This window comes from Protobothrops mucrosquamatus, unplaced genomic scaffold (assembly GCF_001527695.2).
Source record: "Protobothrops mucrosquamatus isolate PMUCROS unplaced genomic scaffold, P.Mucros_1.0 scaffold768, whole genome shotgun sequence".
Classification (NCBI taxonomy): Eukaryota; Metazoa; Chordata; class Lepidosauria; order Squamata; family Viperidae; genus Protobothrops; species Protobothrops mucrosquamatus.
In genome coordinates this window covers 422,569-437,908 of record NW_015387036.1, presented here as the reverse complement: position 1 = coordinate 437,908, position 15,340 = coordinate 422,569, and the positions used below count along the sequence as shown (strand labels likewise).

General features: G+C 56.1%; 1 protein-coding gene across 1 annotated transcript in view; it reads right to left on the bottom strand.

The window, feature by feature from the left end:
* Positions 1-13,811, bottom strand: part of PPIP5K1 (diphosphoinositol pentakisphosphate kinase 1) — a 17,598-nt gene extending 3,787 nt beyond the window's left edge. Inside the window, exons 1-26 of the mRNA XM_015818606.1 lie at positions 13,653-13,811; positions 12,854-13,049; positions 12,678-12,768; positions 12,264-12,349; positions 11,260-11,414; positions 10,732-10,833; positions 10,449-10,610; positions 10,034-10,155; positions 9,780-9,881; positions 9,104-9,190; positions 8,877-8,952; positions 8,577-8,686; positions 8,224-8,309; positions 7,322-7,447; positions 6,689-6,810; positions 6,319-6,501; positions 5,934-6,075; positions 5,280-5,503; positions 5,072-5,199; positions 4,775-4,889; positions 4,276-4,383; positions 4,085-4,201; positions 3,628-3,792; positions 3,406-3,490; positions 2,042-2,164; positions 520-582 (exon numbers count right to left, since the gene is read on the bottom strand). Coding sequence (XP_015674092.1) covers positions 520-582; positions 2,042-2,164; positions 3,406-3,490; positions 3,628-3,792; positions 4,085-4,201; positions 4,276-4,383; positions 4,775-4,889; positions 5,072-5,199; positions 5,280-5,503; positions 5,934-6,075; positions 6,319-6,501; positions 6,689-6,810; positions 7,322-7,447; positions 8,224-8,309; positions 8,577-8,686; positions 8,877-8,952; positions 9,104-9,190; positions 9,780-9,881; positions 10,034-10,155; positions 10,449-10,610; positions 10,732-10,833; positions 11,260-11,414; positions 12,264-12,349; positions 12,678-12,768; positions 12,854-13,049; positions 13,653-13,811 — 3,235 coding nt within the window. The remainder of the gene's footprint in view (positions 1-519; positions 583-2,041; positions 2,165-3,405; positions 3,491-3,627; positions 3,793-4,084; positions 4,202-4,275; positions 4,384-4,774; positions 4,890-5,071; positions 5,200-5,279; positions 5,504-5,933; positions 6,076-6,318; positions 6,502-6,688; positions 6,811-7,321; positions 7,448-8,223; positions 8,310-8,576; positions 8,687-8,876; positions 8,953-9,103; positions 9,191-9,779; positions 9,882-10,033; positions 10,156-10,448; positions 10,611-10,731; positions 10,834-11,259; positions 11,415-12,263; positions 12,350-12,677; positions 12,769-12,853; positions 13,050-13,652) is intronic.
* Between the last annotated feature and the right edge of the window lie 1,529 nt (positions 13,812-15,340).

Sequence of the window (15,340 nt, the reverse complement as noted above, 5' to 3'; positions counted from 1 at the left end):
TATTATTATTATTATTATTATTATTATTATTATTATTATTATTATTATTATTCCCCATTTCAAAGGAGTTCTTGACCAAGTGAAGGGCCCATTCCTGTTCTGGAAACTGACCTTCTCCCACATCCTTCCCCCATCTGTGTTCCAGAAAAACGCTTGTGCGCTAAGGCGAAGGAGCTTCAAAATGAACTGGGGGTTTGTGTGCATTTTGTCAGACCTCTGTAGGGCAGGAAATGCTTCCCCCTCCTCAGAGTCAAGCCTCCTTCCAACTGAGCTCAATCCCTAGTGACTTTGTCTGTGGACACAATTTCTTATGTCCCTTAAGTGCACCCTCATTGTGGCGCCCCAGTGACCCTTCTCCCCTCTTTCTGAGACGAGCAGACAGTTATCGCGGTTATTGTGAGGCAACAGTAACATGACACAACACAACCAGTCACAAAAACAGAGCAAGAGGTGAGGACACAGCAAGTGCAAGGGAGGGAGAGCTGAGAAGAAGAGTCTCAAATTAAGAAGCAAACGTACCATTAGTTGGATGCTTTGCAAATGACACAGAAAATCTCTTTATGGCTGGCATAGACAAGAGCTCTGGGGAAACAAGAAAAAACATCCCTTGAATTGGGGGGGGGGGGCAGGAGGCGCAGTTGGCCTCTGCCAAAACTGCAGCTGCTGCTGGTGGGGAAGTATGAGGGAGGGGCACAAAAGGGGGAGAGAAGCAGAGGAGAAGCCAGGCTAAGCTCACTGGACCCCCAAACTGCATTGAAAGGCCGGGGCTATAAAAGGCAGGACAGCATCTTCAGAACAGTATGGAGGCCCAAGGCCAACCTTGAAGGAAAGGAGACAGGAGAGAGACAGAGACTCTATTTGCCTCCCTTCCCAGGTCCCAGACCTCTTCACGGCTTCAGGCACTAAGAAACAGAGTTAACGGCCAGTCCCAGGAGATGCCAACCATGTCCGCAGCCTTTCCCTTCCCTTCCCTGCCAGCCAAGCTCAACCAGGGGTCTGCACTCCGAATGCTGGCCAAGCCAACAGCCCAGGACAGGCAGCAGGCCGCCTTCTCAGACCAGCTTACTGGCTGCATCCACACCTGCTTAAGCTCAAGTAATTTTAAGGTATATTTATAGGAGGCGGAGTTAGTTTGTAGTCTTGTTCTGGTCAATTTATGATTTGGCGTGTTATATGAACCCAGAAAGTGGGTTAATTCAGTAGCCACCACACCAACTATGCCGGGACTGTGTCTAATTTCTCCCTTCGGTCCTGTCCAAGGTTGCAATTCCACAACAAAATCCAGAGGACTCTTACATCGCCCTTGGCAATGTAAGCGCCACTTTCGGCATCAGAGGTCAGATATCTGAACAGAACCAGGCACTCTCTTGATGGCCCTTCATCCCCTACTTCTCCTGGACCTTCACAGCTCTTGAAGGATTTCCAAACGGAACTCTTTAGACTAACAACAGCCAAACCAAATTCTGACCAACTGATTCTTTGCTTCAAGAGGTTCAAGACAGAGGAGGGTCTTCCTTATAGATCTTGAAAGGAGCTGCAGGATTAGGGGAGGGGAGGGGTACAACTCTTGCTTGCTCACGGCAGAAATTGACATGAAAACCTCCCCCCTCCCCCCACGCAGATGATGCCGAGCGCCTCCGTTGGGACCCCTTGAGGGAAGGGGAAGCCATCTCCCCCCCCCCCAAGTAGTTGGTTCCCTCTTGAATTCCTAACATTCAGAGTCAACTTCGCCTGTGAACTTTTGTCCATTATCATGTGCTGAGGAACATCTACAAAACAGCTTCTGGGTTCTTCTGGATGAATTGCCCAGTTTTTCCTGGGTTTTTTTGGGCACGGGAGCCACATCCACTGTCCCCCAGTGACCTTCTCCATGTTCTTTGAACAGCTGCCAGGCACAAGCAGTAGCCTCGGGGCAGAAGGGAGGAGTCAGTCCTTCCCCACATCTGCCTTTTGACTAGAAAGGGGCTGGCAGCAACCTTCCCCAGCCTCAACGCCCAGGAGGAGCCTGGTTCCCTGGCCCAGAACCAGAAGGTGCACCTACCTTCTTTGTACAGAAAGCTGGAGACAAACTTTTTCCCATGGCTGCGTGCATAGTCCTGAAGATTTGGGGCACTGGAGGAGCCCCCCAGGACTGTGGTGCTGAAGAGCCTTGAGCACGGTGACCCTGGAAAGGAGAGCGGGATCTGATCTCTTCACCTCTCATTCATAAGCAAGAAATCCATCTGCATGGTGGGAAGCACCCCCCCCCCAATCTGCCAGAGGATAGCTCAAGGATAGCTCAAGACCCAGGAGGCCGTGGGGGAGAGCCCCTTGTCAGCTGTAGGACAGGAGATGTCTCCAAGCTTTGGGCCAGCCAGAAACAAATGGGATGGTGGCTGACCTGGCCTTGTGCACAAAGGGCATCGGCAAAAAAGAGTCATGGGGCACGACTGGTGCTGCGTGGGGAGCAATAATGGAAACGGGGGGGGGGATTTTTCCCTTTGGAACCCCTGGCGAGAAAAAAATAGAAGGACGCAGCTCTCATTGGTTCCGGTACTCAAGGAACGGCCCCTACGCCTAGGAGGAGCTCACAGGAATCTCGGGAATTAATGCCTTTCAAAAGCAGCCTATCGGCTTTGCTGAAAGAGGCCCTTCGTGCAGGAGGCCTCCTTCCTGGGCCAGAGCCAGGCCTTCTTGCAACCAACTGGCAGCCTTGTTGAGCAGGCCGTTGGTCCCGGTTCTCCCAGGCCTCACTGCTCCCCGAAAGAAGGCTGCTCCCCAGAGATTGGAAACGGCCCCTGCAGGTGCTTGGGAGAAGCCTGGCCACGGGCCAAGCCCCTGAACAGCCCAGCAGCACAAGCAGGCCGGGGATGCCCAGCGGGGCCCAGGCACCACAGCAGCCTTCCAAGGCGATCCAGCCAACGTGGCTGCCTTCCCAGGCTATTTGCAAATGGGAGAGATTGGGGTTGAGGGTCAATCCCCTCTGACCACCTCAAGGGCCAGGAAAGCAGATCCTCTTCAAAGGAAGAGGCAGAGGCAGGAGAACAAAGGAAGGTCCTCCTCTTCAACCGAGAAGGGGCATCTTCCTGAGCTGGGATTATCACTAACTTCTCCTAACTCGGCCAGTCTGACTCCAACCTTCACAGAAGGAAAGGTTCCTTGGTTTGAGGAGGGACAAACCAGCAGACTTCCCCACAATCCTTCGTCTCCAGCAGGAGCCCCCCCACCACCTTCTCAGCTGGACCAGAGCCACTTCGGGGGCTGCTGCTCCTGCCTGCTGTGTCGCAGCTTCCCCAGCCTTTCTGTAAGGGCTGCTCCCCTCTCTGCCGGCTCCCTCAGCACTGGACTCAGAGGGAGGGTTCAGGGCTGCCACATGTCAGGCCAGCCTAAGAGGAAGCAAAAAGGAGGGACTTTCATGCTCTCTACCTAAGCCGCTCTGTTTCCCCTCTGATGAATGCCTGGCGTAGGAAAAGAGCCGATACCCGCTGGATTTGGATGACTCGGACAGCACCTGCAGAAAGGAAACGTTCGTAAAGCAAACGGAGCCCCAATTCTTCAGAGGAAGAGAGCGCTTCCCCAGGGCCGCCCCCTGCCTGGGCTGCAGCTGAAATGCACGGCTCTCCCTCCTCTTCCTGCTCCCCCCCTCACCTCCATGGAGCCCGTCTTGCGGTTCCGGATCAAGGGTGACCGGCGCTGGACGCAGACCGGCTCCAGAGGCTGCGGGGACTGTGTCTCGGCCCTGTCTGTCTCGTCGCTGACCTTGGCCTCGGCCAGGTCCTCCAGACTCCCCTGCTCCGGCTTTCTGGCCTCCTTCTGTAAGAGAGCTGAGGTTGTGATGCTCGAAGCAGCGGAAGCCTCTCTCTCTGGGCACGGAAGCTGCATTGATAGCAATGGGGAAGGAGAAGCAGGCTGGCCAGCTTTGGGCTGCCGAGACAGAAGAGCTCCCCTTCCTTGCTTTTGCAGCTTGGTTGAGGAAAAGAGGGATAAAGATATTGTTGGAGAGTAACAAGAAAAGGCTGCAGCTGCTTCTCTGCCCTGTGTGTGACAGGAGGCACCCTGCCTCGGCATCCAGCTGGCCCCGGAAGAGAGGAGGGTACAAGTTCACCTCTGCAGAGGCTGGGCGAAAACCGCATCCCGCTGGGGCACTGCCTTCCTCCTCGCAACCTTTCACTCCGGGACTGAAATGCAGCTCCACATGGAACCTCTCCTCAGACGATGGGTCCTGCAGAGGCCACACCACGGATGAGACGGGGCCAAGTGCTGGGCTGGCCCAACTCTGGTCGGCCCCGCCCTCACCTTGTTGTTATCCTCGTACAGCATAATGACAATCTGAGTCATGTAGTTCAGCTCCGAAATGGCCCCCAGGTAGTCCATGGCCCTCTTCCACTGGGCATCTTTCGAGGCCTGGCACAGAAAGGAGCAGGTGAGGGAGGCCAGGCTGAAGCCCTGGCAAAGCTGGGCAGGGAGTCCCGAGCAAGGGGGCCTTGGGGAGTTGCTGCTGCCTTCCCACCTCTCCTGACTGGCCTCGGGCAAAGGCAGCTTCCCTTCCTTTTACAGCCCCACAGGACTCCAAAGCCCATCACGCTGTCAGCTGCCCCTCAGGAGACCAGGGGGCTGAACAGGGAGCCACCAAAGATTGGGCATCTCCGGCACAAGTGCCCCAGTCCTTGAAACAGGAGGGCTCCGGACTAAGAAGCCTGTCGGTGGGGCTCATGCTGAGAAATGGAGCCAAAGCTCTGTGCAACACCCTGGACGTGGCACCCCCAAAGTGTACTGGTGGTTGCTCCCCGCTTACATCCAGCAGGCCTCCATAGCGGAAGATGCTAAGCAGGGAATGGACGTGGCTCTCGCTGGTGAAGTACAAACGTGTCCGGACATGGCGCCCTGGAGACAGGACTCCCCTGGAATACCTGCAAGCGGACCAGCCAGGCAGCAAAAGTCACCCTGCTGGGCTGGGTCACAAAGGCAGCTAAGGCCCACTGCGAGCGTGGGAGGAAGGAACACAAGGCAGCATCCGCTGGCTTCCCGTATTCAGACATCCCAGCCTAAGCCCACCCTGTCGTCCTGCCTGGGGCATCTGCCCACTTCTTACAAAGGGTGCAGCTTGTTGACAGACTCATCCTCGTGGGTTCGCTGCAGATCCAGCTGGATCTTCTTGATGAGGGGCAGGCAAAATCCCACTGCAATCTCCAGCTTCTCCTGCTGACTGATGCCGTACTCCTGCGAAAGGCCAGAGCGTTTGCAGGGCAGCCTCAGCACCGCCTGGCGGTGGGGCTCTGCGGCCGAGGGGCGCCCCATACCTGGGGGATCACGACGTCCGCCAGCGCCTTAGAGCGCCCGAGCAGCTCAAGAGTGCCTTCCAGCTGCAGGGCAGCGTTGTGCTGGATGTCGTACTTGACACAGTCGTAGATGTCGGGGATCTTGCTGATATCGTAACGTCGGTTCTTCAGTTGGAAGTCCTGCTCCAGCTTCCTCCAGCGCTGCAACATCAGCTCCAGGGTCTCGCTGTGGTACAGCTGCAAGTCTGCCAAGCCAGAGCAACCCGTCAGTGCCAGGTGAAGGGACAGATCAGCTGAACCCTGTATGGCCACTTGCAAGAGCAGCGGCAGACCGGCCGTTTCGTACAACCCCAGGATGTCCGTAAGCAGCGACCCCCAAGTACTCCTGCCCAAGCACCGCACTTGGCTTTGGGAGCAAAGAAAAGCTGGGAGAGCAGAGGAGCAACTCCCCTCTGGAGAGAGGATCCCAATTCAAGGCCTCCCGAGCCCGGTGCATCGTTCACACTCCCTGCTGCCCCCAGGATTTTGCCCCCTCACATGAGCTACTCTTAGACCTTCAAGAGTTTTATTAGAAAAACAAAGAAGAGCCACCATCTCAGAAGCTGCCCACTGTGGCACGGGCCACGTGCACGCAACTCCCGCTTTTCTCGGCTGCAAAGGAACTGACTCTCGTACCGGCAGACTTGGGGTCTTCCAGACGTTTCTGGATCTGGGAAGTGAGGTTCTCAATCAGTTCAAAGACTTGCTCGCAGGTCTCCACTGGATTCCCAATTATCCCCATGGACTTGATGAGGGAAGCACTGCCTGTGGGCGCCAGCTGGAGAGAAATCAAAGCAAAGGATCAACAGTGCCCTTGACAGACCAACCAGGCTGCTACCCAGATTCGGGCCAACTGGCTCCACCATGCTCAGCTGGCATCTCTGGAGTTCAGGACTTGAAAGCAGAAGCCATTGGGAAACGTAGTTTATTTCACTCCGTCTTGGCACCCTCCAGCCTTTTCGCTGGAATAGGGGTGCCTACAAAAGCCTTTCTGAAGGCCGAAGAAGTGCTCCTCCATCACCTTCTCATAGTCCTCCGTGCAGAACGAGGCGTCTTTCTGCATGATTTCTCGCAGACGAGCCTTCACTCGGTGCTGGCAACTGCTGAGGGAGTCACTGTCACTATCCAGCAGGCCGTTCATGTTGGCGCTCTTCACCATTTGCACTAGGATGGGCGTCAGCTCCCCCTCCAGAGCAAGGAGGCCCTGTGGGAAGACACGGCTTCAGCCTCTCCCCCCCCCCTCCACTCTGCAAAAGAAGCCCCTGCAGGGCCCCTGCTCTAGCCAGGCAGAGTGCTGGGGGCACACAGAAGGAAGGGACCTGAGCCCTCCTACAGCCCCTGCTGGCCTGACTGGAACCCCCCCCTCCCAGAAGACTCCCCCCTCCAGGAACCTTTGCAAATGCTGCTGCCGTCATCTGAACTCTGCCCTCATCAGAGGCGTAGATCTTGAGATCATGGCGGTAGGTGCTGTGCAACCGAAGGAGGCCACAGCCTGGAAAACCAGCATAGTCTCCTGGACAGGAAAGAGAAACCCTGTGGCCGTTCCAGAAGTTTGGGCATTTCATTTTCATAGTGCCCTCTCCAAAGGGCAGAAAATCCACTGAGCAGGCAGGGTTGCCGGGGTGTCTGGCACCACTAAACAATGCTGCAGGTCAGAGTGTTGGAAGAAACAGCATTTCCGGGCAGATGAAAAGGAGACGGGATGGACAGGAAGAGCCTCAGATATCCAACTGGAGAAGCAGCCCAAAACTTCACAGCACATGCCCCAAAATCTTTCTTGCAAGCACCAAAGAAGCTTGTGGCCCACCTGTCGTTTCCAATCACCATCATTCTTCCCTCTGCCTTCTGCTGTTTGCTGACTGGCCGTTCCAGGAAGATATTGGGGTTCTTTCCTGCTTTGAGACCAGCAGCTGGGCTGCAGGCATAGGACCAAAGGACCCCACTTTGGAGGTGGCTACCAAGATGCTGTCAGCTGCCGTCTCTGTCTTCCCCCCCAAGAACCAGCATGCAAAGCCCAGACTCACCTTGGCCCCCTGGATACATGCAGCGGAAGGCTCGGCCCAGCTCCTCCGCTTGCACTCTGCCTGCAGGGGTCAGCTCACCCCCCCACTTCAGCACCAAGAGCAAAGACGGGGAGGCTTCCTTGAGATCTGCACACAGCAGAGAACTAGAGTCACCTCCTTCCACGGTTGGGGTGGAATAGCAATAGCAATAATACCTGGACCTACAGTATATACCGCTTCACAGTGCTTTACAGCCCTCTCAAAGCGGTTTACAAAGTCAGCCTATTGGCCCCAACAATCTGGGTCCTCATTTTACTGACCTCGGGAGGATGGAAGGCTGATTTAACCTTGACCTGGTGAGGATCGAACTGCCAAACTGCTGGCAGTCGGCAGTCAGTAGAATTACCCTGCAATACTGCATTCTAACCACTGTGCCACCATGGCTTTTGAATGAAGACTTACTGCCCACTCCTCAACCACCAGAGCAGAGCAGAGGGGCAAGAACTGGTGAAACAGGATGGGGGGGACGAAGGAAAGTTGCCAGGTGCTTCTGAGGCCTGGAAGTTGCACAAAAGCAACCTCAGTTCTGCCCCCCATCCTCTTCTCAGTTGGCACTTTCCCCCTAAGTGGGGATTATTTGGCAAGTGTGGCGGGGAGGGGGAAGCAGTGGCTCCCCTTCTCCACAAGGGTTGGCATTTTGACCGAAGCTTTCTCCGTTTACATTCTCCATTTCCTCATCGCATGAATGAGTGAAAGTGGGCCTCCATCAGTCCACCACCCAGAATGCCCCTCCTTTGCCTATAGAAGCGTGCATGCAATCAGGATCTTCATCCTGCAAAAGTTGGCAGGGCTCTTCCGCGACCCCCGTTCTCACCCACAGCTGCCTTCCTGCCCCTCCCCCACTGCAAGACCTCAATACCTGCCTTCCTCATCACTGGATGCCTTCAGGTGCCCATGAGGCAGGTAGGTCAGCTGCACTTTGCGGTTGATTCCAGAAAAGTGCCCGTACCTGCCAGAATAACAAAGGACCACAGTTCTGCGCGTGAAACGTCTGGCTTTACGCACCACGCCTGAAGTGGAGCAGCTGCCAGGCTGCCCCCCTCCCTCCGCCCTGCCCAGGCCTCTGTTGTGGCGCAAGAGGAAGTGCCCCCCCCCAGTCAGAGGGAGTCCACTCTGGGGACATGCGAGGAGGTGCAAGAATTGCTTGCAATGTTGATCTTACTCTCCCAGAGGTTTGGGGGGGACAGAGGGGCCACGGAGACAAGTCCCTGCTCACATCTCCAACACGGTCTTCAGCTGCTCCAGTTTCGACTTTTGCTCCTCTGCCACGGCGTCTCCGAGGGCGCCCTGCTCCTGCACCAGCAGCCGAGCAATGTCCAGCACCTCCTGTCGGGGCAAAGGCTTGCTCAGGTCTGTGGGCCCGAGGGCTCTAGGAATCAAAGGCACAGGCTCCTTAGCCGTGTCTCTCAACCACCCGGCCACCCCCTCCAGGTAGGCAGGCACAAGATCGGCCAACAGAGGGGGAGAGTTTCACCTGCATGGCTCGTCTACGACTAGAGGGAGCCCCCAAACTCACCTGAAGCTGGTCCGGCTTTTTCAGCTTCAGCTTCCCAGTCTTGTAGCCCTCGTATTTTTCAAACAGAACAAAGAACCTGGTGACAGCAGAAGCAAAGCAGGAGACTGACATTATTGGTTGTTTGCCACATTTATGCCTGCTCTTTCTCTGGAGCTCATTTTGTCCTGGAACTTTTTTATCCTTCTGAAGGGGCCCTGGCTCCAAGACACCCAGGGACTCCGCCATACCTGGGATGTTTCACTTCCATCTTCATCTTCTGCTTGGGGGTCCGATCGCCATGCCTTATAACTGCAATCACACACCGTAGCTCCATCCTGCAAGAGAGATGCTTGAGCTCAGAGGATGCCCTTCCACCACTCCTTCCTTCCTACTATGACCAACACCTAGGAGATCCCAAGGCCTCTTCTGGCCACAGCCCCAGAAAACGTTGCTCCGTTGTTTTTTTCACCATCACCAACAGCAGGGAAAGAGAACAGCTGGAACATCCTGCTCTGGGCTCTCCCGCCATGCTGGCTGGCCTGGCCTCCCATAGCTGAGCCTCAGGACTTGGGCACTGATTTCAGTTCAACTCCAGGACCTGCTGTGGCCCTTCAGCCCAGAAGGGATCCCTCCGGAATCTTAGGCCGAAGAAGAGGGAAGGGCGGAATTTCACCTGAACTGTTTTTGTCCTATGCGCTTCAGGGAATGAAGCTGGGACGTTTTCTGTAGCCAGAAGCCAGAAGCATTAATACCAACTCCACATCTTCTTGTTATCAGAAAATCCAACAACACTGCAAAGAGGGCCCCAAACCTACGTGGTCTTTCTAAAAAAGCATGTGCCTCCTACTGACAGGCCAACCTCGGGAGCCGTCCCCACAAGCAGTGGCCGGAGAGGGAGGTATGGTCAGCAGAGCCAACACTAACATTGTCCCTGAAGTGGTGGGCACAATGGGGATGTCTTCTGCTTCCGTGGGGATGGACCAGGGGATCTGGAACTGGGGAGCCATTTCACGCATGATGATGTTCCTGACAGAGAGAGGAGGGATTGGTTGGAAACCACCTTCCCCAGTTTTGCGGTAGGATCACCTGACCGAGGCAGACCGGATTCAGACCAATCGTGCGCTGGTGCCTCTCTCCTCCCCTTCCAGGAGGAGACAATCAACCGAAGCACCACATACCCAAGGAGCTTGGCACAGTCGTCATAGTACTTCATAGAGTTCTTCACAAAACTGAAGCCGTTGACATCACAGACGAAGGACTGGCCGTTGGCCCGCAGTAAGTCAAAGCCGCACACTGTCTGCTGCAAAGGATGAGACAAGACCCAAGGGAAGTGACACATGGGCCTCTTTCTGGCACTCTACCAACAGTAGGAGCCCCTCAGCCCCATTTCTCTGTCAGCTTTGGCAGGGAGATGCTGGGACTGGGCGAAGCAGCATCTACAGCTTGAAACTTCAGAGCCAGGGAAGCACATTCCTCTGTTTGGGGAGGGGAGGGTGGCTCCAAGCCCTGTCCAAGAATTCCAGGCCTCGGCAACAAGAGTTAACAACTTCAGGGAGGGCTCCAGGAGGCCACAGGTCAGAGGGAAAGACTAACCTTGAAGGCCACACAGACTTTTCGGGCCACCAGCTTTTCTATGGCTGTTAACATAACTGGGTAGCGGATCTCCTTTCCTTCGCTATCCCGTTCCACCTTCCCATCAAGAGCAGGGGACTTCCGTGCCTCGGCATGAGCATAGTCGGGACCCACCGTGTAGACCTGAATGAAAGAGCACCAGCAGTCAACGCACTCAAGAGCTGCCAAGAGGACCTCAAAGGAACCTGGGCAACCAGGCTGTCTGCCCAACTCAGAGGGCTCCTCTCAGCAGGTCCCCTTCTACCTTGACATCTGTGCCATCCGTAGGCATGAACTCCTCATAAATATATGATCCAGTCTTCCGTACGCTGCTCTCTGGAGAGTAGACGCTGCTGCGGCTCCCAATCTGAAACAGTTGAGGAACTCAGCTAGAGATGTGAGCTCATCTCAGTAGAGACGGGCCACGAGTCCCGGAGCGGCTGGCTCCTCACACAGAGGAGCAAAAGACACCTACACCTGGACAGCAAGGGCTCACGCCAGGCAACTGTTTCAAACCGGGCTGCTCTCTCTCTCTCTCTCTCTCTCTCTCTCTCTCTCGCTCGCTCGCTCTCCCTCTCCCTCTCTCTCTCTCCCTCTCTCTCTCTGGCTTGGGATTACTGCTTTGGGCTTAACTGTAAAAAAAGTATTATTCACACCATCTCCTGAAAAGAAGTCACCCAAGGCCTTACAGATTCCAGAGCCATCAGAATTCAATAGAGATGATAGCCAGGTACTATTTGCAAATGCCACTCATCAGACAAAGCTGCCCCAGCCAAAGCCACAGCCTTCTCACCTTGCGGAAAAGGCGCTGGCTGCCCCCACCAGCCGAAGAGGGATAGTAGATGTAGACGTTGTGGTCCTCAGCACTGACTGGCTTTTCCACAAAGGGCTTGGGGAAAATGGCCCCGTTGACCTCCACGTGGTCCTCTCCCTCCACCAGGCTGCACTCTGCACAAAAATACAGGCCCTTCAGAGACAGGAAGCTGACCCCCCCCTCAACTTCTCTTTCTTGGGGAGCTATGGAGCCTCCAGACTTTTCCACCCAGGATCCTCCTTGGAGGAGGCTGGGACCGGCTGAGAGTGGCAGGGAGGGGGAAAGGATGGAAAGCCACTATGCAAAATGGTTGCACTAAGAGGGGCAGGGGGCACGTCCTGCTGCAACGAGAGAGTTCAAAGGAATTGGGCACACCTGAAGATGAGGTAAGGGGGCTAACTGGTGGTGAGTGGGTAGAGGTAAACCTGTAGCCTAACAGAGGATCAAGAAAAACATCATCAGTGCTAGTCTAGTTTGATGATGTTACCTAGGTTGGGTAATGAAACATCTGCAAGAAAACAGCCAAGGTCAGAGAACACCAAAGACCCCCCATTTTAACCCTGAGTTACAAATATTCTCCATTGATCAAGGAGAAGACCCTCTTTAGTAGCCATCACCCTGCAAAGCTGAGTTCTGAGCTCTTCTGATGCTTCTTCAGGCACAAGAAAGAGGCCACTTCCTCTCCTGAGGGCATCGGCCACTGGCCCAGGATGCCCTCTGAGGCCAAGGCTCTCCTGGCAATGCTCTGGGCAACAAAGGAAACTGCCCTGCACAACACGGTACTAGAGTCATCCATTTTCTAGGTTTTCCCAATGCCTCTTAGCCCTCCCCAACTAGGTTGCACAAATACAGCCACGCGTTGTGTGTTCTCAGTCCCTGGTCTACTTCCGGGTGTTTAAGGGCAGCAAAGGGGGCAACTTCCTGCTCATCTGGCAACTGACCCACTTGCCTTGCCTCCAAAGTGCCCTGCCTGCTCCACTCACCCTCTGGGCGATCAGGGTCCCGGTTCAGCACCGCATAACGAGGCAGGTCGACTCCCTCTTCCTGCAGGATCCGGTAGACCTCCCGCCTACAGAGGACGGGAACACAGGCAGGATTCTCTGGGTGAGGGAGGTGGCCGATTCTGACCTTCCTGCTTCCTGGGTCCACCCGGATGGCCAGAGCACATTTGGATCACAGGATAAGCTAAGGGTTTGACTCCGCTCCAGTCCGCCTTGCTCTTCTCTGGTGAGGGTGGTAGCCTAGTCAACTAAATTCTGGCTTTTAAGCTGCTTCCACCCAAACCAGCCCAAAGATCTGGTGGAAGATCGTGGTGCAGATCCGGCCTGCTGTTGGAGGCATAACACGTCATGCAGCCCATAATAACCCAGCAAGGTTATCCACCTCCACCACCCTACCTGTCCTGGATGTAATATTGCATATCAAGGTCGTTAATCAGAAAAGGGTTGCGGAGCTTGGCGTAAGCAACGGCTTTGTCCAGAGGGAACCCTGGAAGATTTGGGGAGGAAAAACGTGTTCACCACCAGCTGAGGACCCAGGCCAGGAAGAGGAGCGGGGAGACCAACGGGCCAACCTTTGGAGTGGAAGGAGACCAGGCAGTCGCAGGCCGGCCACTTCTCCACTGGCTCGTTTAGGATGACGTCTTCCCCCATGATCACCACCGCGATGTATTCAAACTTGCACAGCCGCTCCAGGATTTGGGTCATGGGCTTCGATTTGGACTTTTTGGTCATGGCGCAAATGCCAACCACAATCTGCCGTTCTGGAGGCTGCGAGGGAGACGTAGTAGCAGCAGCGTCATCTTGGGCAGTGGGTGGTCTGGCAAAACTGGGCTCCTCCATAAACCCAGGCACAAAAGCAAAACAAAGGTGGGGGGGGCTATTCCCACGAAAACACATGCGGGCCGGAAGTAACTAGGGTTGCCAGGTCTGCTTCCAAAAAATAGCGGACAAGCGGGGGGGGGGGGTTTAAGTAGTAAAAAAAAGTAGACTGTACAGCTTTAGATTACGTACCATTTCATCATGAAGCTTTTGAATAAAAAAAAATGTCCACTATTTTGTGAAAAAAAATAGCGAACATAATGTGAAAAAAGTGGACTGTCCACTCAAATAGTGGACACCTGGCAACCCTATCAGTAACAAGGACTTCCAGGAGAAGAAGAAGAAGGGAACCCGCCAGGCAGAACCCTCCCTTCTGGATGCCCTCAGAAACACAAGAGGAGCATCCCCCCCTCCGCCGCCCCTGGTGCCCCCTCAGGGGGACTTCCAGCCGGCCTCTCTGGGCGCAGGGGGGGCTTCCCAGGGCCTCCAAGCCAGCAGGGCTCCTCCTAAGGCAGGCGGAGCAAGCCTCTTCCTCCTCCTCCTCCTCCTCACCGACTCCTCCTCCTCCTCTTCCTCCTCCTCATCCTCAAAGAAGCGCAGCTCCTCCATCTTCAGCTCTGCTCCCGGGAAGTCCACCTCCTCATCGCGGGAGCCCACGAAGAACTTAGCCGCGGAAGCGCCCTCCTTCAGCTCGGCCCTCCCGGACGACATGCCAGAGCGCGCAGCCCACCATCCCGCTCTGCAACGAGCAGGCCGGCGTCACCAGCGGCCGCCCGAGCAGCCCCGGCCTCCCGCCGGCCCGCCCGCCCGCCCGCCCGCCGGCGCCTTACATTGCCGCATCCTCCGGGCTGCCGACGGACTCCGGAGGCGGAAGAGGGCCAAGCGGGGGCCGGCCTGCCCGGCCGCAATCCGCATCCCGCGCGGACGACGAGCCTTCNNGCGCCTGCCCCGGCCCGGCCGCGCGCCATTGGCCGAGCGCTTGAGGCGAAGGAAGCCGCGGCCCCCCGGATCCCGCTCCGCCGCCGGCGCCGGAGCAGCCGAGCAGGCCGAGCCTCCCCCCGCAGCCGCTCGGGGCTCCGGCACGCACCGCGCTCCCGAGCAGGGCCGTCCCTCTCCCGCCCAGCCGAGGGCACGAGGGGCGGCGGGCGAGGCCCGGAGGCAGGAGGGAGAGGCGGCGGCGTCTCCGGGCGAAATGCGGCCCGCCCGCTTCTCGCAGGCGTCGGGGAGCGGGCCGGCTCAACTCCGGGCAGAAGCGAGGCGAGGGCGGAGGCACCCTGAGCCAAGGCTGTGCTGGCGAAGGAGTCCAAAGGTCGCTGAGCGTAGCGCTCACCTTGACACACCTGCCCGGGGGAAACAAAGTCCAGCCACACCTGGGAGCAGCGGAGATGGCAGGAAATGCCTCCCAGGACTCCAGGTGGAAGGCCAGCCCTGCCCCTCCGCTTCCAAGGAGCTCGGAATTTCACTGGCTCTCTTCTTCACTCTCAGCGTGTCTCTAACCTAGCCTGATTTACGGCCGTGGTTGACTGCTTCACCTGCCCTTCGTGGCATCAGTTTTGCATTCTCTCCACTCCCTCTGCCTCTTTGTAAGGAAAATGTTGAATGCTTTGGGAAGGCTGAAATTGGAAGGAGGCCTTGTGCATCACAAGTTCCTCACCGCCAGTGTTGGTGGGGGAGCAGGGCGAACCGGAGGGAGGGAGGGAGGGAGCGAACCAGTCAGCTGCAAATGTGTGTGTGTGTGTGGGGGGGAGGAAATGCAAGCTCAGGGGGGGCGTTCTAAGATTTGGTGGTGGACAAGAATGGTAGAGAGTGAGGGCTCCTTGGGTCACCCTGAGTTTGATTATTTTCTTACAGATGTTTCAGGACCCAGACTAGGCAACATCATCAGCACTGCAAGAAAAAAAAAAACCAAGCTCAGAGAGCCCCAAGGACCCACCCCTCATTTCAACCCAGTGCTACAAATATTTTCCTTTTTACTTTACTGATGATGGAGAATCCCTGATAGGAGGGGAAGAAGAGAAGGGGAACTTATCATCAGTGTCCTGGGGGGGAGGGGCTGTCACATTGCTCTCCATCTTGTCCCTCCCGTTGACTAAAGGGAGCTCTGTTTACACCCCCAGTTTTTTTAGCATCTCCCCTTTGGGGAGATGGACCGCAGACCATAAACAAGTCTCTGGGAGTTCCAAGGGAGGCATCCTCCAGCTGTGCAGTTGAACACTTTTCCTAGGGTGTTGCTCTCTGTC